This window comes from Podarcis tiliguerta (genome assembly GCF_965153285.1).
Source record: "Podarcis tiliguerta genome assembly, chromosome: 2".
NCBI lineage: Eukaryota > Metazoa > Chordata > Lepidosauria > Squamata > Lacertidae > Podarcis > Podarcis tiliguerta.
In genome coordinates, this window is record NC_139535.1 from 32,305,740 (window position 1) to 32,330,170 (window position 24,431).

Genomic DNA, 24,431 nt, shown 5'->3' on the forward strand with positions numbered 1-24,431 from the left:
AGGAATCTGGGGGTCGTGTATTCCGTCCGATGCCTGCTTGGCGGGAGGCCATGGCACGACCCCTGGTGACGTCAGGGGAGAGCCTATAGTTGTATTATCATCAACAGGCTCCGCCCCCCTGGTGATTCAACCCCTGTGGTGGACATCCAATGCCTAAGCCAATACCTTTTTCACTGCTGTAACCAATAAAGTTGTGGCCTTTTCATGCCCATAAACCATATATCACGTGTCCTTGTGTGTTCATTTCCACGGGGCGGGGGTCGGGTCCTCGAACCACAAAGTGTTTTCCCACTGTATACAATTTTCCTGGGAATGGAAATAGAGATAGGTGATGAGGTTGCTAGTAACAATGGTTCAATAACATTAACTTCAGAGGGGAAACTAATTTATTCCTCTGTTTCTGCCTAAATAAGGCTGATCTGAATCCAATTTAGTGAGCACTTGCAATAATTTTTGTAAGAAGTGATTTATTTGACCTTATGAAATAGCAAGCAATTCTTCTCAGTCTGAAAGGCTGAGAAGCTGAAAAATCTTTCTTGCGTTTATCTTAGATCAGCACTTGCAATGAAAACTAGCGGAGAGCATAAGAAGAGCCCTACTGGATCAGTCCAGCATTATTCTTCTATTCTTCACAGTGACCAACCAAATGTCTGTAGAAATCTCACAAGCAGGACATGAGTGCAGTAGTGCTTTCCTGCTCGTGATCTCCAGGGAAGGTGGTCATACAGCCCCTGATTCTGGAAATAGTACACAAGCATCTCAAGTAGTAGATATTGAGAGCTGTACAGTCTATGAACAGAGCTACCTCTATGAGTGTCCTTGTGTCTGGGATACAGTCAGAAATGAGAGCCTTTTTTTTTTTTACAGCTTTATTGGGGAATAAAAATAAATGCAACTTTCCATGCAAATTGCTGAAGGCTTGTCTCAGAAAGAAGGGGTGTTTGAAACAGATGAGGGAGAGCAAAGAGAAGCAAACCCTGCAATCACTGCAAGAACAGCTGTGTGGTGGTACTTGGAGCATTTGGGAAGAAAGAAGGGAATGGGGTGGTGGAAGCTGGAAAGGGAAAGAGAATCATAGAATCATAGAGTTGGAAGAGACCACAAGGGCCATTGAGTCCAACCCCCTGCCAAGCAGGAAACACCATCAGAGCACTCCTGACATATGGTTGTCAAGCCTCTGCTTAGAGAGAATAAATCAGCCCAAAACCATGTCAAAGAGGTGGGGAAACTGTGGTTCTTAAGTCAAAGAGAATCCAAAAGACGGCTGGAAGAATAGTTGTTCCACAGCTATGGCAAGATTTGCCTGGGCAAGGATCCCAGTCAAGCATGAACAGGTATAAAAACAGGCACCCAAGTCTTGAGCTCCAAGAGTCAGTCAGGCTGAGTATATGTGGCTTTCTAAAACCAGTTGCAGTCTTAGAAAGACAAAAAACAGTAACAGAAGCTTGGATGGCAACTAAATTTATATATTCAGCTGAACAAAATAGGAGATGCTTCTGTCTTGATGGATATTCTGTCAGTATTAATTCAAAGATCACACAAGATCTATCTCTTAAAATGAGAGGTGGCAGTTCCTAGGAAAAGTGGGTATGACAAAATACGGATTTTTTCCTAGCAAGTTTTCCATAATATTACCAAAAAAGAGAGCAGCCATGCGGGTGGCCAACTGGTATTAAGGTGGAAGAAAGGGAGACAGCTCTTTACACTTGCAGCATCCTTGAATGAAATGAGCCCTGTCCTCAAGCTGCTATTTGTGTCATGGGGCAAAATATCTTCAGCTGACAGTTTTCAGCAGAAAAAAATGGCTAAATGTCAGTAGACATCAGTAGACATGACAATCCCTTGATGCTTGGTGAACATGGGAGGTCTACATCCATTGTACACCATCCATATGTCGGACCAGCCTCTACCTCCTTTCTTCTTCCCTTGATGGGGAAAAGAGTCTCATCATCTACCCAAGCTAGATGGCTAAAAGGATCCATCTCGTTGGCTTATGTTTCCCTCTACCTGCTGGAATGAACGCTCACTCGACCAGGCCCACGGCCACCCCTGCGGCCTTCTCCCTTAATGCCCCTCCAGAAGAGATTGGCAGAGCACTCATATGCTTGCCACGCACTTTCACCTCACTGGGGGCTTACAGTATGCCCTTCCAACCACCTAAGCAACAACTTCCTATTTGTCCCACCCTTCGTGGCTCAGTAGGCTTTTGTACATCCTAATCTGGCTGCAGCTTTTACTGGGTCTCCAGAAAAGGCTGTTATACTTTCCATGAAAGGTATTTCTAGATCCCATAAAAGCTGCCGCCAGAGCCCACCCAGGCCATCAGCAGCTCTTTATTCTGTGGTACCTCTACTCTTGTATGCCTTTTCTGATAGTTCCTCAATCATACTTTTCTATCTTCCTTACCAGGGTGTCTGTGAATCTTTAAGGCAACATTTTTCTGTTGAAAGGCACATCCCATGCTATACTAATACCAAATCTCCTCGCTTTCTGGCTTGTTATCTAAAAACTGAGGGAGGAAGAAGCGGGGAGGAGCCAAGACGACAGCTTCCTGTTTAAATTATTTATTTATTTTTGCAATCTTGAAATGTTGCCTATTGACTGCCAGGTGGCGCTGAACCTAAACCTAAACCGTAATCTGGCTGCAGCTTTTACGGAATCCAGAAATACTTTTCACGCTAAGTATAACAGCCTTTTTTGCCCAAAACATGGAGAAATATAGACTTAAAAGCATCTGAGAATGTTATGTAAATGTTCACTGCTAGAGGAGAAGTGCATAGGAAAATGAATGGTTATTTTCCAGCTGTAACTTTCTACATTTAAATGCAAAATAAAACCGGAAAATGAAATGCAGTTTTTAGCTTAATCAAGTTTCACGAGTCTTCTGGGAAGACCGGAAGTATCTGAAAAGAGCCCTTGGGACTTGCTGGATTTAAGTATGAATTTCGCAGTCTGTTCAGTATGAAGTGGAAGGCTATATTTTGTGGAGGGCTAGCAAGTGGCATCTGTGTTTACGTTTAATAACAGGCAAGCAGGGAGCAACCCAAGGAAGCAAAAGACATTTGGGCAGCTGTCAATTTTTCTGACTGGTTAACCGTGATTGGAGAGAGTATTAAAAAGTTGTTCCATGTCCAGTTATTCCCAACTGCTATATAAATTATAGTATGGTCCTATACATGTCCTTTGAGATATAAGCATCACTTAGTTCAATGGGTCTTACTTCTAGCTCTGTGAGTAAAGAATTGCAGCCTTAATTGTTAAAAGTTGATTAAGCCGCAACGTGTTCTGCTCTGCTGGCATGGTAATGTCCTGTACTGGCAGCTGAGTTGTAGCCAGTCCCTGCCTTCCCTATAGCCCCTACAGCTGCCACCAGTGCTACACTATTCCTGGCCAAGGAGTATTGTAACTGGCTATAGCAGCTTTGAAAAGCTCCCAGCAAAGAAGGATCCAGCACTCATAGTAGCTGCACAATCTCACAAATGACTACGCATTTTCCTGAAAGCACTTTACTTGTTGATAACCATAGTACAATTAGTGTATTGCAGGGTGGGTGGGGAATAATCACTCCATTCAGTCTGGCAGCAGCTTCATATAAAAGAAGCAAAAGATGATGTTTAATAGATTCACTCTTGGAAACCACTCCTGAAATAATTGATGGCACTTCTTGGAGTGAAGTAAAGTACCTGCTCCATTCTACTTGATGTCAAAACATTGGGCATTGTAGCTTGGATATACATATAGGGTTATATCCAACAGTGTTGTTTCAATCACTTCCACTTGTGCTGTGGGAACTTCTCCCCTTCCTTTCTCCATGTACCCAGTGTGCTTCTCAGTTATGCTCTGAGTGGGAGAAGAGGAAGAGGAGGTGATGTTGCAGAAGTGGAATTCCTTGCATGAACTCCATTGCTTTGTTCGCTGTAACCCATATTTTGCCAGAGTGGTATATGTAGTTCTGTTTTAACAATCAAAAACTCATAAGCTGCATACTTGCATAGCTCTACATAAGTGCTGAAACAATAGACTGCAGAGGAAATATTGATAAAACTATAATTTACACTTAGCCTAATTAATCATTTGTCTTTGTCAAAAGCTTGTTGAATTCAAATACGGCCTCAGATAACATTGTTAGATAACTAAGTAATTAAAAGAAAAGGAACCTAATGTTCTTTGCTTTAGGGATGGGGAGAAGGTCAATCAAGATTTTCTGGTAGGTTTCAGGGGGATTTGGAAACTGATCAGCAATAATTTCTGGATCCCAATTGATAAACTGTGGCAGTAACAAAACAACTTTCCCTACTAGAAGAAAGAAAACTGGAGTAGGTTTTTTGTGTGAGATGTGAATTGAGTTCTGGAACTCAAAATAAGTTTCTGTGCTCAGAATTCTTTAATAATTAGCATTGGTTCTAGTAGGCACATCTCAGGGTACTAGTAACAAGCAAAACAGATTCTGCAAGTCTGAAGTTAGCCTACCTCTGCTTTATTTCAAAGCAAAATCCTAATTGTATGCTTCTTGTTTAGAAACTGGTTTATAGCTGTGCAGGGGCTCACACTGGGAAATAAAAAAACCCCCTAAAAATAACTGACATAGCAAGAAGTGACACTGAAATGCTATAGAATGTTGCTTTTCAGTTTTGGGATGTTTGATCAAGCTGAGACTACATTGATGTCCTTAAAGTTACATTTCCCTTGAGACCAATTACAAAAGTTCATAGGGTTATTTTTATTTTTCTTTCACTTGATGCCTTTTTAATGAGGCCTCCTTGTAACCAGCAAACATTATACTTCCTTGTATTCCTGTCTGCCGCCTTCAAACATTTATTACTAATCCATCTGGGAATTTATTTATAAATTAAATATTAGGAAAATTTAGCTTTACAAAATAGAAGTAGTTGTTGGGTTTATCATTTCTAATTCTCATTTGCGGGGAGAAAACCATGTTCCTTGCTAATGGAAATGCTTTGGAAAAAAATTGCTGTTTAAAAATGCTTTATGGCTTTATTTAATAAAGATTGCAAAAGTGGTATTTCAGCACACATATATCTGGCCTTCTGGTTCATTTTAGCATATGCTTAGAAAAGTGCAAATCTGTGTTGGGAATTCTCTGCAGATAATGTAGGAGCCAGTATGTTCAGAGCATTCCGGCTGAGATTAGCCATTTGCTTCTTGGCAATAATATGTCACAGTGAAGCTGCATTAGGCAATGGGTCAGAACTACTGGCTGCCATTGCCTTCATTCACATGACTTTACTGATGGGTTGGGCAACCTAGGGGAGGCAGCTGGGTGCAAGGGTGCTGGAGAGAGTCTGAAGGTAGAATTCTAAGAACAGCACTTTACATTGCTAAATTAGTTAACTATCTAAATATGTCATTATGGCTCATGTGGTTACAAAGGATGCATAGATTGTGTTTGGACATTTGCTGTAATGGCATGTAAACAAATGTGAGGGGGGAGTGGCCAAGTTAGCCTTGCCCCAAAGTGCTTTATTGGGTTTACTGAGTGGAGGTCTGAAAACCTGCTCATGAAAGCTCTCTGCACAGTTTAGGAGAAGGTACAATTAGGTGCTGCAAACTGAGTGGGCAGCTGTGTAAGATTTTTAACTAATAATAATAATAATAATAATAATAATAATAGTCAGTTGCAGACAATTGATACTTTTTGCCTCTGTAAGAAACCTAGACAGCATCTTAAAAAGCAGAGACATCACCTTGCCAACAAAGGTCTGTATAGTTAAAGCTATGGTTTTCCCACTAGTGATGTATGGAAGTGAGAGCTGGACCATAAAGAAGGCTGATCGCCGAAGAATTGATGCTTTTGAATTATGGTGCTGGAGGAGACTCTTGAGAGTCCCATGGACTGCAAGAAGATCAAACCTATCCATTCTTAAGGAAATCAGCCCTGAGTGCTCACTGGAAGGACAGATCCTGAAGCTGAGGCTCCAATACTTTGGCCACCTCATGAGAAGAAGAGAAGACTCCCTGGAAAAGTCCCTGATGTTGGGAAAGATGGAGGGCACAAGGAGAAGGGGACGACAGAGATGGTTGGACAGTGTTCTCGAAGCTACCATCATGAGTTTATCCAAACTGCGGGAGGCAGTGGAGGACAGGAGTGCCTGGCCTGCTCTGGTCCATGGGGTCACAAAGAGTCGGACATGACTAAACGACTAAACAACAACAAAGAAGTGATCATATGTCAGAGATGAACAGGAACCCGAGGTGTGGGGGGACAGAGGAGGCAGGTCGGAAGGAGATTGAGCCAGGGTGAAGGGGCCAGTGATTGGTGGAGTTTTATGCTCCCCTTAGGTAGCTGCCAGTGGTAGTGGAAGAAGGGAATTGGGAGGAGGAGACGACTGGGCATCCAGAGACAAAGGAGAAGGAGTCTGGAGAGCCTGTGGTGCTCCTAGAGAGAGTTGTGTCTTTGGAATCTCCAGGTCCCCTCCTCCATGTCTCAATGCTCAAAGAGGGGCTTGAAGCTACAGGAACAGTTAGAGCTGCCATTGAGTGTCAGACAAGGGGGTTTAAGAAAGGGGGGTTATGCTGTAACAGTCTGGGTCAGTGCACAGGTCTGCAACCAGAGGATGTCCAGACAGCTAGTTAGCAGGATGTGTCATCGTATCTCACTTCCATGTTAGCAGTGCTTTGCCAATAAAGAACTAAAAATCCCGTCACTTGTCCTCATTGGTCGAGGTGTGTTTGGAACATAATGCCACCTGTGTATACAGCAGAGAACATTATATTCTTTGCTCACCTTAACAAACAATGCTTGGAAATGTTTGAAAGCAACAAGATTACAGATCAGAATAAAATCAAAGTTCTCCCAACAGTATTTACTTGCAGCAAGTAAAATTACAATATACGTACAACATGGTGGTAGGGCACAATGTCTAAGAAAGTGACTTACTGGGAAAAGTTAAATAGCATACAAGAGGTTTAACGTGATTTTAAAATAAAATAAAATCCTTTGGTAGCTGATTTTTAACAGATGGGTTGATCAAGTATTTCCTTGCCTACATTAGATTATATAAGGGTAAATTAGCATTCCTTTATGTGGAAAAATGTGATCACTGCCTGTTTATTCACTTAGGTTGAATAATTATTTAGGGGTCAGAATCTAAGGTAAACAGAGGAGAGTTTGCTCATAATAGCTTGTTGTTTAAACCTAAAATGATTTTATCAGCCTAGGAATACTAATATCCATATGAACTTTGAGAATCAAAGCCACTGGACTAGAAATGTAAGAAATATACTTGATTCTCCCTTTCTTTTGTCAGAACAATTTTTATGAGATCTAGGATTTAAGTTTCTGATCATTTGAGCGCAGAGGGTCTGCAGGACTCTAGAGGGGGCAAGAGATGGAAATCTTAAACTCATGAACCTGCTTTTGCAGCTTTTCTGCCAGCAAGCCAATAATCACCAAGGACTTCACCTTGTGTCTCAAGTACACACTTGCATAAGACCTGTTTCTACAGCCTGCCCTGTAATAACCAATCCATTACATCCTTTAACACAGTCATCTGTCAATCACTCAGCGTGCTGCGCTAAAGTAATGTCCTTATTGTCTGACTAAAACATCTCTTGTTCAGGGACTGCTGACAGAGATTCTGCTTATTTTCCCAATTGTTGATATCTGCCACACCATTGACAAAATATTATTGTCCAAGTAGACAATGGGTTTCATTGAATCCATGTGGTACCTATTATTATATCTATTACAGAGATGGAATAGCAGCTACATCTTAAGCCCTGTTAGGCCTACAGTAGCCGTCCCTAGTTAGAAGGTAACACTTTTCCTTTTTCCTTTCTCTTTTAAGATTTTCTCTTCCGTTGACTCCAGGGAGAGAAGTGGGGTTCTCTAGGGCTAGCATTTCCTCTCTCCCAATTCTGTGGGCATGCCCGAGGAATGAGAGCAGTTTAGATATGGTGGATACAAAATGTCCCCCAACGTGTCCCTGATACAACTCCAAAATGCCTTTGTTCCGGTCCCCACTTCGTTCAGTACACAAGGTGTGCCAGCAATGACAGTGAAGTTTTCATGGACATACTAGAAAATCCTCTGATTGTGGACCCCTGAACATGGAAAAGAAGATCTGTGTGACATTCTATGGCACTTTAGCTCCATAAAATTGAACAAATTAATCATGTATAGCATGTTGGGCTGCCATCAAGTCCAATTATTTTTAGTCATACAATAAAAGGTAAAGGTACCCCTGCCCGTACGGGCCAGTCTTGACAGACTCTAGGGTTGTGCGCCCATCTCACTCAAGAGGCCGGGGGCCAGCGCTGTCCGGAGACACTTCCGGGTCGCGTGGCCAGCGTGACATCGCTGCTCTGGCGAGCCAGAGCCGCACACGGAAACGCCGTTTACCTTCCCGCTAGTAAGCGGTCCCTATTTATCTACTTGCACCCGGGAGTGCTTTCGAACTGCTAGGTTGGCAGGCGCTGGGACCGAACGACGGGAGCGCACCCCACCGCGGGGATTTGAACCGCCGACTTTTCGATCGGCAAGCCCTAGGCGCTGAGGCTTTTACCCACAGCGCCACCCGCGTCCCACACAGTCATACAATAACTGCCCTAAAATTCAATACAGTGGTACCTCAGGTTAAATACTTAATTCGTTCTGGAGGTCCGTACTTAACCTGAAACTGTTCTTAACCTGAAGCACCACTTTAGCTAATTGGGCCTCCTGCTGCTGCCGCTCTGCCGGAGCACGATTTCTCTTCTCACCCTGAAGCAAAGTTCTTAACCTGAAGCACTATTTCTGGGTTAGCGGAGTCTAACCTGAAGCGTATGTAACCTGAAGTGTATGTAACCCAAGGTACCACTGTATTACCAGAACTTCTTTTCCCACCTAAATTTTACGTGAAAGGGCTGTTTACTTTGGTTCAGTTTTTGCACAAAAAACAAATTCCTAAACTCAGAATGTGTTAGAGGCACCCTGCTGTTTAATTCTACCTGTATGTCTTAAGCATCTGACTTTGGTTGGTACATCCTGGGGTTCTTATTAAAAAAATAAGTCTGGACTTTGCATATCCCTCATTTATGCCATCATACTTTGCCCCTTTTCAACCTCACAGTGTTGGGTCTAGAGAGAACTACAGTGACCTACCAAATTTCAGGTTACTGCTCACCTTGTATGTGCTGCTTCCTAAGCTACTGGACATAATACTGCAGCAAAAGCGTCCTCCTTGGGCTCAGTCACACGGAAATATTTTCGTCATGGCTGATGTACTGTAATCCCACCTATCTCTGATTTCCCTCCTTTCCACTAACGAAGAAATGCACTTGAATCCATTGTGTGCCCATAGGAGCTGTTTAAATTTGTTTCCTGCTTCTACAAGCTCCATGATTTATCAGTTTACAAGTATTTCAGCTCCTCACCATTTGGGTGTGCAGATGTGGCATGCAGAAATACATGCTTGTGGGCAAGTTGTCTGCAGTTAGACCCTCTCAGTCCAATGGCAACTACTCCTGGCTTGTGGTAATACGTGGCCCTGCTGACAATGAGGAGTAGTGCTGTATCGTTCCATTCACTGCTGACTTCCACAGCTGCCCTGCTCTGCAATGAAAAATGACTGGCTGGTCTCTTAATTGTGAAGCAGAACTCTAAAGGTCACCATAAAGCATCTACTATACTGAGCCAAGCTTATGAATAACTGAGAGATTACGATAACATCAACCCATTCTTATTAAATAATAGCTGGAAGGAGGCACCACAGTGCATATATTTAGCCACTTAACTCTTGCTACTTTATTATTTGGAATAGAGTTGCTCACACAGATGTTGCCCTAAGACAAATAAAATTGGAACAGCTGTGATAAATCTCTGCTGTTGTGAGGAAATAAATGTATAAAGAGAGCATAAGAGGTTCCTAATTAATCCAGACTAATAAAATACTTCACATTGTGAGAAGAATGCAACACAAAATCATAATTATCCATCAAAGATTTGTAAAATTTGTAACATAATGCAAAACAAACCCAACAACCACCTGCCCCCTTTTAATAGTGTTCAGTTGTCCTACGTGATTTGAAACTTATCCAACCTCCCCTTATCATACACTGAAAATAGAAAATTAGACACAATTTGTTGTATTATTCATGACAGTTTTGAACTATAATCCTCTCTAAGTTTGAAGGGTTCCCTTGCTTCAACTTTTTTTATTCCTTTGTCTGTGTTGTAATTGATAGAAAAGTAAATTTTCCTTTATAAACTGCAGGCTGATTTATTCTGTCATGAAGCCGGATAGCCATTTCTTGAAATGTGTAGTATTCTGTGATGTGCTTTATTTTTGATTTTGGTAAATATTTGTCCTTTAGCTGAGCTGTGTTCAAAGGAGTATGTATGATTGCATTATCATATTCAGAGTGGGTGTATGATTGGGCTATTATGCATCCTTGACACCCAGGGATGCTTCTGATAGTCAGTAGGTATTCAACCAAAATAAACAATGCATGTGTTTCTCCACTGCACGTGTATGTGTTTCGTATTTTGTCAGTATATCAGTACTTGCTTAAAACCTTTTGGATTGGGCAAGCCTGTCAAGGCACGTAAACATGGACGTGTTTTAATTTCTTTTTAGCCTACTGTTATTTAAATTGTGTTTTAAATGTTTTAAATTATTTGTTTGTCATTGTTTTTATTGATTATTTGAGTATTTATTATAGAACGCTTTGCTTGTTTTTTAGAATCAAGTGGTATATATTTTAAAAAATAAACAAAATAGCGCCATTGTGGCAAAAAAGCTTGAGGAGGAGTAGTAGTAGTGATAATAATAATAATTCTTGCTGGGATACCTATCACTCCCTCAGTTTCAGAATGGTATAACAGAAAGATAAATAGAATGGGTTGTATTCAGCTAAGTCACATTAAGCATGGATCCACTGAAGTATCAGTGAATGTAAGTTAGTCAGGGGTATTGATTTCAGTGCATCTTCTGCAACCCGATATATTTTCTATTTGATTTTTAATTAAAAATAAAAACACAAGGAAAAAATGCTGACCATGACAGCCAGGATCTTGGCCCTGAGCCTTTCATTTTTGCCCTATTTTGAAAAAATATATATTTTTTATCTTTTCTCCTTTTTTGTGAGACCTGGGAAAACCATTTACTTTTTTTGGGTTAGGGGGCGTGTGTGTGTGTGTGTGTGTGAGAGAGAGAGAAACTGATTTACTTGAAGAAAAACCCTATTTAGGGGACAGTCCTATGGCGAAATTCACCAGGATGCGCAGTTTAAGATGCAAAGGATATCCAGCTCAGCTGGGCTCAGCTGACATTAAGTCTCCAGCCCTGGCACAACCCAAAATACGCGGGCATAACACGTTCATTCTAGATTACCTGGGTCTCATCTGACCGAGCCAAAGCTGGCAGTGTAGATCCCTAAAGGGATGTGGGATGGGTTGGACCTAGAGAGGGGATCTTAGACAGTTCACCTTGATCTTTTGACCTTGCAACTTGACATAGAACACCATTTCAAAGCACACACACCACCCCCCGGCCAGGTTTAGGAAGAGCTGCAGCAGTAGCCTTGCTGTGAAGCAGGGTTTACATATATCTGGTGTAACTTTATGCCAGCTTAATTTACATCCGCTTGCTTTATGCCAGCTTCTAGTTTTATGCCAGTTTTTCTCTCTTAGTGTGTTTACGTGGCTTACACACTAATCTGTATTGGAGGTAATATTCTCAAAGTTTTCTTACCTGCTTTGTTTTATATTTATTGCTGCAAAAACATTGATGTTAATTTACAATAAGCAGTGCAAATGCTATCTCATGCACATTTATTACTGGCTCCTGTGTTAGCAACAGAATAGTTTTCCTTTATTTCCTGAATGGCCTGATTAATATTGTAGGTTTATCTGGAGACTCATTTGTCAGGTTATTCAGAGTCTTTGTTGGTAATCTTCAATCCATTTCTCGTTCAAAACACTTTCATGTGCTTTCTGCTGTTTATGGTTTTACAATGAAGAGGCTATTTTCCAGTATTTACTATGATCCGCAGTTGATCATAGCAGGATGCTGTTTCTCCTGAATTTTATTGATGGTATTAGTAAATGCTTCACCACAAGCTGGAATCAGTTCTAGCTTTTATCATTGAATGTAACAGTCTACTTATAATTTAATGTTTGAAGGTAGCCTAGTGTCTTAAAATGAAGGTGTGATGTTTGTAACATTGACCTTTGAAAGAGACTTCTCTTCTGTATGTTTTTGTCAAACGAGAATAAATATTTGTGTTCTCTGTTACAATCTGCTATGAACGAGGGGAAATATGAAAGGGTCAGGAAATTATGCAAAGTCTACCTTATTAACAGTCCACTAAATTTTGATTAATTGGGAAGTAGATGGATGTATATCTTGTCTATGTTTTTCTCATTAACTGCCTTTAGCCATCTTCTTCAGATGAAACCACAGATTCCCAGGCTCAATTTATACAGAGGCCTCATAATCATTTATAGCTCTATAGCTTTTCCATTTAGTTGTCAGTTGCCTCAGCTGTTCTTTCATCGGGCTCAAAAGAAGAAGAAGAAATATGTACTGTATGTGATGCAGTATCATGTATGGATTTATACAGTGATAGCTTCTCTGAGTTTTACTTAAAAATTTAATTGTGTAATTCAACTCACCTCAAAACATTTCCTCTACTTACTTCAGTACAAGCTCTCCCCCTAGTGAATGTCCTCTTCCCCCATTTTCAAGACTGGCCATAAATGCTGTGGGACCTTGCCAACTGTCAAATGGGCAATGGCTCCCTAGAGCCACTTGAGCTTGTTGATTAATCCGGTAATACTGTACTAAGCAGCCTTATTCCTACTGTTGACTCTTTAGTGCATGCCGTATGTCATGGAGTGGATCTTGCTGTAGTTTATTGCTCTGGCCGGGGCTCAGACTGAAAGCCACTTCCTAACCAATTCAGATACAACCCAAGACAAACTGTGGACTGGATTTCTTTCTGCAAAGTATAGTGTGCTAGCTGCTACAAGTCTGTCAATAACTAGAGCAGTGTGTGCCTCTTTTCAAGCTAAATGTAACCTATTCAAATGACCTGTTTTGATGACCTTCAGCTCTATTCATTGTTGATTTTATCAGATGCTAAGAGAGTGCACTACCTAACACAGGAAATCTCTCTGGGAGTATGCATAAAGCAATGATCAAATACCTTGGCTGGGAGAGAAGAGCAGGGCAGTTCCTTGACCACACAGCTGCGAATGTTTCCTTTTTCACCTTTCAGTAGCACTACTATGGCTTTTCACCAGACATAGCACAGCTGTTGTTTAATCTTACATCACATTGTCAAAGTTCTTTACCTTATAACATGTTGTGCCAGGAGTGTTGAGCCTTTTATCTGGCCTTGTATACCTAACCTTTCCTAGTGTGAGTGACCATGCCAGGGAGCAAACATATTTGTATTGCTATTGATTGTCTTTGTTTGTCAAGACTCTGTATTATTCTACCCAAAGCAAAACAGAATTTTCACAATGTGGGCTTTTAGTTGTTACATGTTACTACAAGACACCTCAATATTTACTTTTTCATTTCTGGAAGGGGCAGTGAAAAGGTTTATCTTTTCTTTATGATAAACGTAACATTTGGGTGGAGTTTTGGAAATGTTTTAATATCAGAATAACATTAAAAATATAGTAGTCATTATATTCTATTTGGGACAATAGTGTTCAGTGTTAGCTTTCTTGTCTGAAGGAACAAGCACAAACACAGCATATGCAAGAAAAAAGAATGCAACTTTGGATGTTACTAAGAGCAAATATGGTAAATATGAGTGGATTTTGTGAAAAACCACAGCTGCTTTGTTTTTCCCTTGGTCCTGCTGCTGCCATACAGTGATTTGACTTGTTGTTCATGTGAACCCAAGTTTATTACTTGCCTTGCTCCAAACAAAACTATGAGCTGTAGCACTGGTTCAGACGCAATACTAAGCCAAACCATGTCTTAGTGGCAGGTAGCATGACAACAACAGGACAGGGGGAGAAGCAAAGTGGCCACAATTTTACTCTGAACATGCTCATATTTATTCATTCATGCTGAATCGTGATTAGAATTATATGTGAACTGGGACATATTAATTCTATAATAGGGATTTGTGGGGGGTGGGTGTGACTGATGAAAAGAAAGAACAAAACAGAGAATGCATTTTTCCTCTCTCTATATCTAATATTGTTGACTTACTTTCCACTACGCAGTACTCTCTTATAGGCATTTGCTTTCAGCTTCATGGCGAAAGGAGAGCAATAGTGAATTGATCTATCAGTGTCTCCAAGTCATGTGTGTTATGATGCTACCAATTCATTTTATTCATGGAACACCTGGGGAAAGCAAAATCCAGGTTGCTGTAAAATTCATTCATTTCTAACTTTTGGATAGCTCATTTAGTACCTATTTTCCTCCCTCTTTTTTTGCCTTTTTGCATCATTTCTTAGTCTCTACACTACATCTCTGGAGGTCTGCTAATGCTCCTTTTTTCAGGCTTGTGTCAACTACTGTGCCTTACACAATTCTACCCCTGACACCAGCCTCCTACATCCGTGGCTCTGTCTTCACCCATAGAAGACTTCTAGAGAATGGCTTTTAAGTACATGAGACTTGGCCTTTTAGTGGAGTCTGGTTTTGAAATTAAAAATACAGTCTTAATCATGTTGTATAATACTACACTTTCCACCCAGAAAAAATAGTGAATATTACAGCAGAGTTTGCCTGTTTACACTTGTACCAAAAGGTCTACACAAATATATCTGGTACATTCTAGCTTGTGACCAGCAAATTCTTGGGTTGAGGTTTAGATCAGAGTTGAATAGCAAAAGAAAGATTAATCCTCTTACTGTCAGGCCAGATCTCTGTGGCCTCGGGATCAGAAACCCTTCTTATTTCGGTGCAGGTTGATCAGGCTATCATTTCACATTGATATTACTTCCAGGGAAGCAAAGCAGGAAGGGAGAAGCTAGTGTACGTCAGAAATAAGAGGTTTACTTCTTTCAGATATTCACCTAGGCTTCAGTCTAGATGGAAGACAAAGAGGAACTTTGCATTGGGGGCTATGTGAGTGGTTCAGACAGCAAACTAGGGTCTGTCTGATGTCAACATGTAGGTTAAAGGAAAGCATGTGACTTTTCTTGTGGTGTTTGGAAAATTATATTGCACTTGTTTGCTTTTCTGCATCTCCATGCATGGTAGTAGGAGGGATAGTAAATGCAGGCACTCAATTCCAACAGCAAGTACACATTTGTGATTCTGCTGCAGGCTTTGGACGACCAGCCTTAGGCTCCATGGACTCTGATCCACCAGCCATGGGAGCCTGGTCCAATTACCCAGCTGGTGATATGATAGCCTTAGTCTCAGTCAGCTCCTCCTCTGCCAACTCTGAGCTCAAGGAAGACTTGCCAAGTCATTTTTGTGAGAGAAAATGAATAGGACCTCCCCTCAACAGACTTTATAAAAATTTAGGGCATTATTTAATTACAGATAAGAAGAACATGTTGCAGTTTTAAAAACCAGAACAGACGTGAGTATAAGGACAAAAAAAAAAAAAACAAATGAGCAAAAACACCCAACCCCATTCATCAGTTTTGTTTCATCAAAGGGGTAGTAAAGCAGCAAGCTGTTTGCCTAAAGGCATCAAGTCTGGCAAGGATAATGTCGCACAGGAAAAACAAACAAACAAAAAAACCAGAGGAGCTGTGCAGATGTAGCACCCACCTCAGGCTATAATTCTTTATAGGTTTCCATCATTTTTCTTGCAGCAGTGGCAGCCCTATCCAGAGCAGCAAGATGAGACATTTCTTTGGAGGTCTTTAAGCAGAGGCTTGACAACCATATGTCAGGAGTGCTCTGATGGTGTTTCCTGCTTGGCAGGGGGTTGGACTCGATGGCCCTTGTGGTCTCTTCCAACTCTATGATTCTATGATTCTATGATTCTACAAGCTAGGAGATGTTTTTGCCTATGTCTTGTTGTAGCTGCAAAAGTAACAAGGAAAAAATGGTAGCTGCTTCTTGTGATGTCATATTAAAATCCTCAGACCTTCTCTGCAGCTAGAAGTTCTTCCAGTAAGCACACCTTGCAATCACCAGCTTGAGTATTTACTTTCGCTGGGTGGTTACTGCCTTACTGGGAAACAACTAAAGTCAGGGGCAGAGCTACAGCCTTCTGGGTGATTGTACATATGCAATTAGCATGCCAAAAGTGAATGCTCTCAAAGGTAGAAAGTGCTTTTATTTATAGCACCTTTCTTAACATTGCATACAGCTGTAAGTATCCAACTGGTGTGAAGCTGCTCTTATAGTCAGCACCAACAGTATAATGACCACAATTGCAAGTTTAGCTCTAGGGCTATATTGGAGAGATAATATTTTAGAAGGTTTCAGGGCTTTTTTACATGCACAAGAGCGACTAATGTGCCAGAATTTCTTTTTTTTTAAAGTGAACATTTTAAGCCTAATCCTTACTCATGCCACAACCCATAGCAATCCCACATGTGCATTACTGTGCTGGTGGGAGAGCTGCTGGTAGGTTGACAGGTGAAAACTTTCATGTGTGGACCAGTACACATAGGGGATGCAGATGGAAACTGAATCAGTCCCTTGGTTAAGATTTGCTATACAAGGGATCACTTCTCAGGAAAATTAAATAAAAAAAACCTTGTGCACCTTACATAATTGAATCACAGTTGCCCCCCTCCTACCCCCCCCCACCCCCACAAGTGGTTACCAAAGTGTGTCGGTTGTCTAAGGCTTCGCTTTACACATTCCTTAGTCACGGTTTTTTGAGCATATAGATGACTCTGTATTCATCTTGTTAGGCTTTAGATTAATCTAGTTTCTTTTTGCCTGTGAACTCCACAGATGGAAGCCATTCATCACAAAAAAAGTGTTCTTTTTGTTCTGTTGCTTTGCAAACTTGGTCTGTAAATTTCTGCTTGACTGCAATATTACAAGCCTTTGTGCTCGCTGTACAAGCTTTTCGGGAGTGAGAATCTTCCCCTCTGTCCATCCGTCATGTTTCTTTTTTTTCCCCCAGTTTAAGTTGTGGCTGGCAGAAGCAAGTCCCCAGTCAAACCTTGAGTAATCATGAGTAAATTTTTACATCCTTTATTAATCCTGCTAAATTGTAAATCAAGCAGGTTTTCATGACCTGGGCTCTTTTCTATTTAAGTTTTAAGAAGAGTCCATTTTTGTCACTTGGAATCAGTTTCCCTATAGCAGAGATCGCTCAGAAATATTGCATACATTTGAAGTGGGTAGAGGAAATAGTAGCTTATGGAGCATGTGGAGACAATTTTTATTTGCAACTAAACTTTGTATTAAATTAGATAGTGGCAATATTGAAGATAATAAATCTTTTATTTCACCAAAATATCACCACTTGATTTTTCTTCGAATTTTAAAAGATTTTTGCTTCCTGCAGCTTGTTTTTAAGTAGTACCATCCTTGCAGGTTTTGAAACAAATACACAAGCCAGAGACTTTCTAAGAGTAATCAAGTGTCAAATATATAAAGTTATAGATGGTGCCTTCCTGCGTTTGGAAGCACACAGTCCATTTATTCATTAAAACTCTGAAAGCTTAAATGTGTAAACATCCAGGGCTGTTTTGTGTACCTGTCACTTTGGTAGTTTTTTTTTTTTAATGAACATTGATCATGCTCATCCCAGACATATATTTGAATTAATCAAATAGAAGTGCTTTCTCAAAACACTGGCAGAACTTATTTCTCTAACTAATATTTGAAAGAGCCCCAGGATGCACCTGGGAAGACACATATCCGTTTCAGGCACCTTAAGTCAATATTAATCCCAATAAAACATGATCCACTCTTAAGAAAGCTATTACAGTTTGAGAAATAGGTCAGCACAGAACATTCCAGTTCCTCCTGAAATAACCCTCAAATGTTTTTATCCTGCGATTTATCTAGTAGTGTATAAATATGGTTATAATCCTAGGGTGTTACTTCATAGTAGAGATTAGTTACCCAAGAAATGATAGCTTAAAAGTTGAGCCAGCAGTTTACAGACAAGTACAAATATTTTGATAGATACTATGTAGCTTGGCTTTCAAAAACTGAAGCCCTTAATAGCAACAAATGTCTTTTAGATGGGCTTATGAAGAGCACAACTTTAATACGAGCCACTTAGAGTTGAAGTTGTTATTTTGATGCTTTTTTATGGGAGGGGGATGACAGACAGGAGGAAACCTTTTATTGAGAGTGAAAAGACATGCTCTCTTGGCTGCTCTTTCTTACTCCTGCATATGTGGAGATACTGCTGTCATGAGGCTATGGAGTGATGTTGTTTGTAAAGGGGGGGGGGGATGGCTTTATTGCTCCCCAGAGCAGGACATCAGAACTTTGATCAAGAACAATTGGAACAGTGTCTATTGAACTAGAGATTTACTTAAGTGAGAGTGAAATTAGATTATTTCAGCTGAAAACTCTGCAACGTCTAGAGAAAGCACCTCTCCTTTCGGCTCATAGAAGTCATAGTCAAATGATTAAGAATAGCAAGAGGCACTGGATAGTACGTAATCGGCTTTGCTGGAGCTTGTAATATAACTGAACAAGTTGATAACAAAAGATTTTCTGTCCTCCAGGAAAAATAAGAGAGGCAGGTGTCTTGCACAGCACCATTACTCTTTTGCCCCCAGCTCCGGAAGTGCTTTGCTCCTTCATACCCAACCCTTGTGCTCCTACATTTCACACACCCACTGACAACTGTGTAAGAGTTATTATTCTTTGGTGTACTAACTCTCTATATCTACACACACAGCCATTTTAACAAGAATTCCTTTGCTGGATAGTGTGTTATATTTGGAGGGGGGGGGGACTATACCAACACAGACAACTTAAAACAACAAATGTTACAAAAATACACATGGTATTTACATGTGCAAATGCTATGTTGATACAAATATAGACCCGTTACCAGTTCCTTTTTAATGACACACTTCTTCTCTCAACCTCCTGGCCAGTGTGGTGTAGTGGTTAAGAGCGGTAGTCTTGTAATCTGGGGAACCGGGTTCGCGTCTCCGCTCCCCCACATGCAGCTGCTGGGTGACCTTGGGCCAGTCACACTTCTTTGAAGTCTCTCAGCCCCACTCACCTCACAGAGTGTTTGTTGTGGGGGAGGAAGGGAAAGGAGAATGTTAGCCGCTTTGAGACTCCTTAAAGGGAGTGAAAGGCGGGATATCAAATCCAAACCCTTCTTCTTCTTCTTCTATGCAGGACTCCACTCACCCACCCTCCCAGGGACCAAGCAAGCTCACAGCTCACCTGCAAAATCTCACAAAGAAGAGAGCTCCAAGAACCTGCTGTCGTTATCCTAATCACTCTCTCTAGGCAATTTTTGTCGACTGCCACCAGGGTAGATGGCATTTCCTCAGGCTTCCCACATTATGCCCTATTCAGCAGTCAACCACCTCAGGCAGCAGAATCCACAGGGGCAACAGGTGCCAGTGTAGATCCTTATTCCACACCCCTTCACCTTGTTCCCAATGTAGAGCTTCATTCAATACTTTTTTTCCTTGCTTGGGAAGCACTATTTTGTGGTTCACTTCAGGTGCCAAAATGTCTTGGGCCATTCCTGGCTGCACTCTCCACATTCAGTTCCAGGCTATAGCAGGTTTGGTGATATTCCCAGGTGGGCCCAAGGATGGCAACTAGGACATCCCTCCACTCTTACAGTTCTCTCTGTAGCCTCTGCAGGCTTCTCATGCTGCTGCTTTGCTGTCCCTTGGCAGAGCTTGCTTTTATGGTTGGAGACGACAAGGTGGATCAGCATCCCTACAAAGGATCATGTGACTAGGTTGTTTCTTATCTTTTCTCTGTGTTATAGCTCTATGATTTCCTACATCTCTGTTTTTCTTTAGGTCTATGGGCTCAGCACTATCCTCCCTACATTATCTGCTTCACTGATCTAAATATGAGCTCTGGTTTGTTTTTTTAATGCAGGTGCGTGTCACATGTTTGGGACCCTTCATCGTAGATACCAGGGAAAGAGCTATCCCATGGACAGTTTAAGAAGCGGTTCCAAAAAAGGTGAGCGTGATTTCTGAATGATATAATACATTCCTTGTTTGTCAGTTTTCAGACTGGGGCCAGGGTTAGAATCCCAAATATACTCTGGTCACTGGGCCTCTAATATCAAATTGTTAATAATTTGTGGCATAGTTAATCCTCCCCCTCTCCCCGTGGATTGTATTTCAATTCTGAAAACAGCAAAAGAGTCTCCATCCATCCATAAGTATTTCTCATAGTGTTTTGTAATTTTGCCATCACTGTGTTCCTAAACATTCATGCCAACTTCTCTGCCTGCAATATAGTAGTAACGAAACACTCTTGGAAGTGCTGTAGATCACCAATTTGCACTTAAAAGTTGTCAGGGCCAATCTACCATATACAGTGGTACCTTGGGTTGCATACGCTTCAGGTTACAAACGCTTCAGGTTACATATGCTTCAGGCTACAGACTCTGCTAACCCAGAAATAGTACCTTGGGTTAAGAACTTTGCTTCAGGATGAGAACAGAAATCGTGCTCCGGCAGTGTGGCAGCAGCAGGAGGCCCCATTAGTTAAAGTGGTGCTTCAGGTTAAGAACAGAACTCCAGAACGAATTAAGTACCACAGGTACCACTTTAATTTACTTTAAAAATGTAAGGCAGCAAGGCTAAGAAATTCCTGTGCCTAGACAGCTAGACAGAGTAAGTAGCATTGGAACAGACTCATTTGGAAAGTGGTGGACTCTCCTTCATTGGAGGTTTTTAAGCAGAGGTTGAATGGCCATGTACTATGGATGCTTTAGTTGAGATTCTTGCATTGAAGGGAGTTGGATGGGATGGCCTTTAGGGGACAGGGAGCTGCGTATATGCTGTTGTCATCATCTTTGTCATTGGCCATGCTGGCTGGGGACTGATGGCAGTTAGATTCTTGCAACATCTAGAGGGTCTCATCTCAAGTACCCCATGTTTAGACTAAAGCAGATCCCAGGGTTCATTTCATGATGAACTAGGATTGGTTTTACCATATTCTGACCTCTTTATCAGCATGATTAAATACTGGTTGTGGTCTATGTTGATGTCAAACGTTTGATCAGAAGCAAAAGTTTCTTCCATAATGATTGTAGGTGGACAAGTAGGCTAGAGACAGGGAATTTAAAGAATGATTTGTTTGGGATTTGCATTTTGAAACCATAAAACTATATTGGAGAGATTATTGTGAACTGTTGAAGTGGAAATTGTACAGAGTTTCATTGAAGCTTGATGGATTACTGTATTTTAATATTTTGCTGGAAGGTGCCCAGAGTGGCTGGGGAAACCCAGCCAGATGGGCAGGGTATAAATATATTATTATTATTATTATTATTATTATTATTATTATTATTATCAGCAGCAGCAGCAGCATCATTAAAATTTGTCCCACAGAACAGTCAGATGATTTTACCTGATTAGCTAACCTCTTTCTGACAGTGGCTAATGCTGACATTTTAGCTTAATTGAGCTGGTCAAATTATTCATTGCTAATAATTTATCTGATTGATTTTGGCACATTTCTTTTTAGAAATTATTCAAGGCTGATTTTTCCTCATTCTCATCATTTAACTTGCCTTGTAAAAGGGTTGATGAGAAAATAATTTATACAAACCACCACCCAGAAAAGTTCTTGATATATTATAGAACAGTGAATGTTCTTCACAGGAGTCTGTTGAACATTGGCTTATAAAAAGTTTCACAATGAAATGCTTCAGGGTGAAAAGTTTGCCTATTTCATCCCTCACCCCCCCCCCCCCCCCCGGTGATATGAGCCTCCTCTCCCATAGATGACTAGTCTAGTGGCAACGAGATTAACAATAGCCCAGCACCAGGAAGTCACCAATAAAGGTCAGTAAATTAACTGTCAGCGGTTGTTGATGCTTATGAAAAAACTGACACACTAAGTTAAACAGTGGGTGTAGGCTCTTTATCCAGTTTGGCATTAATTCTTTCTTTTGTTAACCAAGAAGACACCCAAACACATGTACCAAATCAATATGCCTGTATTTGGAATTTGTGATACCAAGGTGGTTTCTGAAATGTTGCACAACCTACTTGAGACAGCTTTCCATCTCAGTGGAAGCTGTGGACAAAATGCAAGCAACGTGAATGCTGTCAAAATATAATTTATCCTCTTCCCCACCCCCGCTTTATCCAGAAGGGTGACCCCTAAATGTGACAATCCAGTTTCTTTGATCTGCTATATTTTCCAGAGAGAGAGAGAGAGAGAGAGAGAGAGAAGAGGATATGCCACATATGACTTCAGTCCTTAAAAAATTACTTCATGGATGTTTATGTTTGTTCTGTGTTGCATGCATAACCATTAGTCATTCATTACACTCATAATCACCTGGGCGGTAGGTAAAATAGTCCTACTGACCAATGACTGTCAAGTAGTAGAAGGACGTAGATTTTGGATTGGTAATGGCTCCATTGTTTAGTATTCAGTTTCTTTGTTACAGCGAGACATAGAGGAGAATATTTAAATGTGAGTCAAGTGACATTCAAGAATGTTCAGTGCACAGCAGTCACTTTCTATTGTAACAATTATTATTATATGAAATAAAGGTTTCTAGTCTGTCCTGCAATTCAAATGTTCCTGCATTGCTGGACAGGAGAGGGAAAAGAGATCAGTCACTGATGAAGATAGCCGATGGCAGTGGGTAGATGAAACTGTCAAGCAAGTGAAAAAGCAATAAAGCATACAAAAATATTAAAAAGAATATTTTTTATTCTAATCGGCTAGCAATCTGCAATTCCTTCTGCCCGAGGCTCACAGCTCCTCTGCGGGCTAAACAGAAGATGCTCTGAGACCTTTTATGCACTCATCCTAACACAACATAACCTTTCCTATGAAAAGAAAAAGTTTATTAAATTATATACACACACATACAGAGAACCTTTTGTTTAAATGTGTAACTGTCAGAAGAAACTACAAAAAAGGACACAAATGGGAAGAGCCTCTGGCAGAAACTAAAATGATCAGATGAAAGCTACACCAAAAGATTTTAAATACCAAACAATAAACATGTTTGTTTCATGGGTGCACATTTAGTATATAGGTCTCTGGCCATACAGAAGATTGTGGAATGCCCTCATTTGCTCCTCTCTATGTTCCATCATGTTATGAGCTGGTGCTTTTGAGATGTTAAGGGACGCGGGTGGTGCTGTGGTGTAAACCACTGAGCCTTGGGCTTGCCGATCGGAAGGTTGACGGTTGGAATCCCTGCGACAGGGTGAGCTCTCGTTGCTCGGTCCCAGCTCCTGCCAACTTAGCAGTTTGAAAGCACATCAAAGTGCAAGTAGATCAATAGGTACTTCTCGGGTAGGAAGGTAAAACGGCGTTTCCGTGTGCTGCTCTGGTTTTGCCAGAAATGGCTTATTCATGCTGGCCACATGACCCAGAAAAACTGTCTGCGGACAAACATCGGCTCCTTCGGTCAGTAAAGTGAGATGAGCGCCGCAACCCCAGAATTGTTGACAACTGGACTTAACTGTCAGGGGTCCTTTACCTTTATGTTCCATCATGTTATGAGCTGGTGCTTTTGAGATGTTTGCTCAGTGGAAAAGCAAAAGTGAATTGCCTTAATACAACAATAGATCTTCCTTTTAGCAATGTATGGAATTTCCACTATACAGGGAGATTAATGAGCATTATAAAAATCATTGGTGTACATCTGAAAATGTACCATATTAGGAAGCTCACAAGTCTTTCCCCTGATGTGGTAAACATTATCTGTCTCAGTACTAAGATGCCTTCATAATCTTCTTCATGCTAAAGAGTGCCTTCCCCAAAACAGTGGTACCTCGGGTTAAGTACTTAATTCGTTCTGGAGGTCCGTTCTTAACCTGAAACTGTTCTTAACCTGAAGCACCACTTTAGATAATGGGGCCTCCCGCTGCCGCCGTGCCACCAGAGCACGATTTCTGTTCTCATCCTGAAGCAAAGTTCTTAACCCGAGGTACTATTTCTGGGTTAGTGGAGTCTGTAACCTGAAGCGTATGTAACCCAAGGTACCACTGTACCAACCACCTCTGACCTGACTATTGACTATTGACACATGGTTCTTTCAGTGCTGGTTCCTTGGTTGTGAAATGCCCTCCCTAGTGAGGTGCACTTGGCTCTATTATTATTAATTTTCAGGAGGGAATTGAAAGCATTCCTATTTACCCAGCCATTTGGTGTCTGAAGAATATGGTTCCTGGCAACCCAGAAATAATTGGATGGAATAATGTTTTTAGCTGTAACTGCTTGTAGAGATTTTGCTGCCCTGGGCATCTCGGGGGTGGGGGGAGGACAGGAGAATAATTCAATAACTAACAAAACAACAACAACAACAACAACAACAACATGGTATAGAATCATTTTCAAAGGTTTCTTGTGGACAGATTTTAAAAGGGGAGAAAGAACTGT

General features: G+C 41.0%; 1 protein-coding gene across 8 annotated transcripts in view; it reads left to right on the top strand.

Moving 5' to 3' along the window:
• LOC310670124 (contactin-4) overlaps positions 1 to 24,431 on the top strand; it is a 506,424-nt gene that overhangs the window by 146,399 nt on the left and 335,594 nt on the right. For 7 of the 8 annotated variants that reach the window (XM_083424800.1, XM_083424802.1, XM_083424806.1 and 4 more), the window contains one exon: positions 19,941 to 20,027. The exons of the other annotated variant lie outside the window; for it this stretch is intronic. In XM_083424800.1, coding sequence (XP_083280926.1) covers positions 19,952 to 20,027 — 76 coding nt within the window. In that variant the 5' untranslated portion in view covers positions 19,941 to 19,951. The remainder of the gene's footprint in view (positions 1 to 19,940; positions 20,028 to 24,431) is intronic. 8 annotated transcript variants of the gene reach the window in all.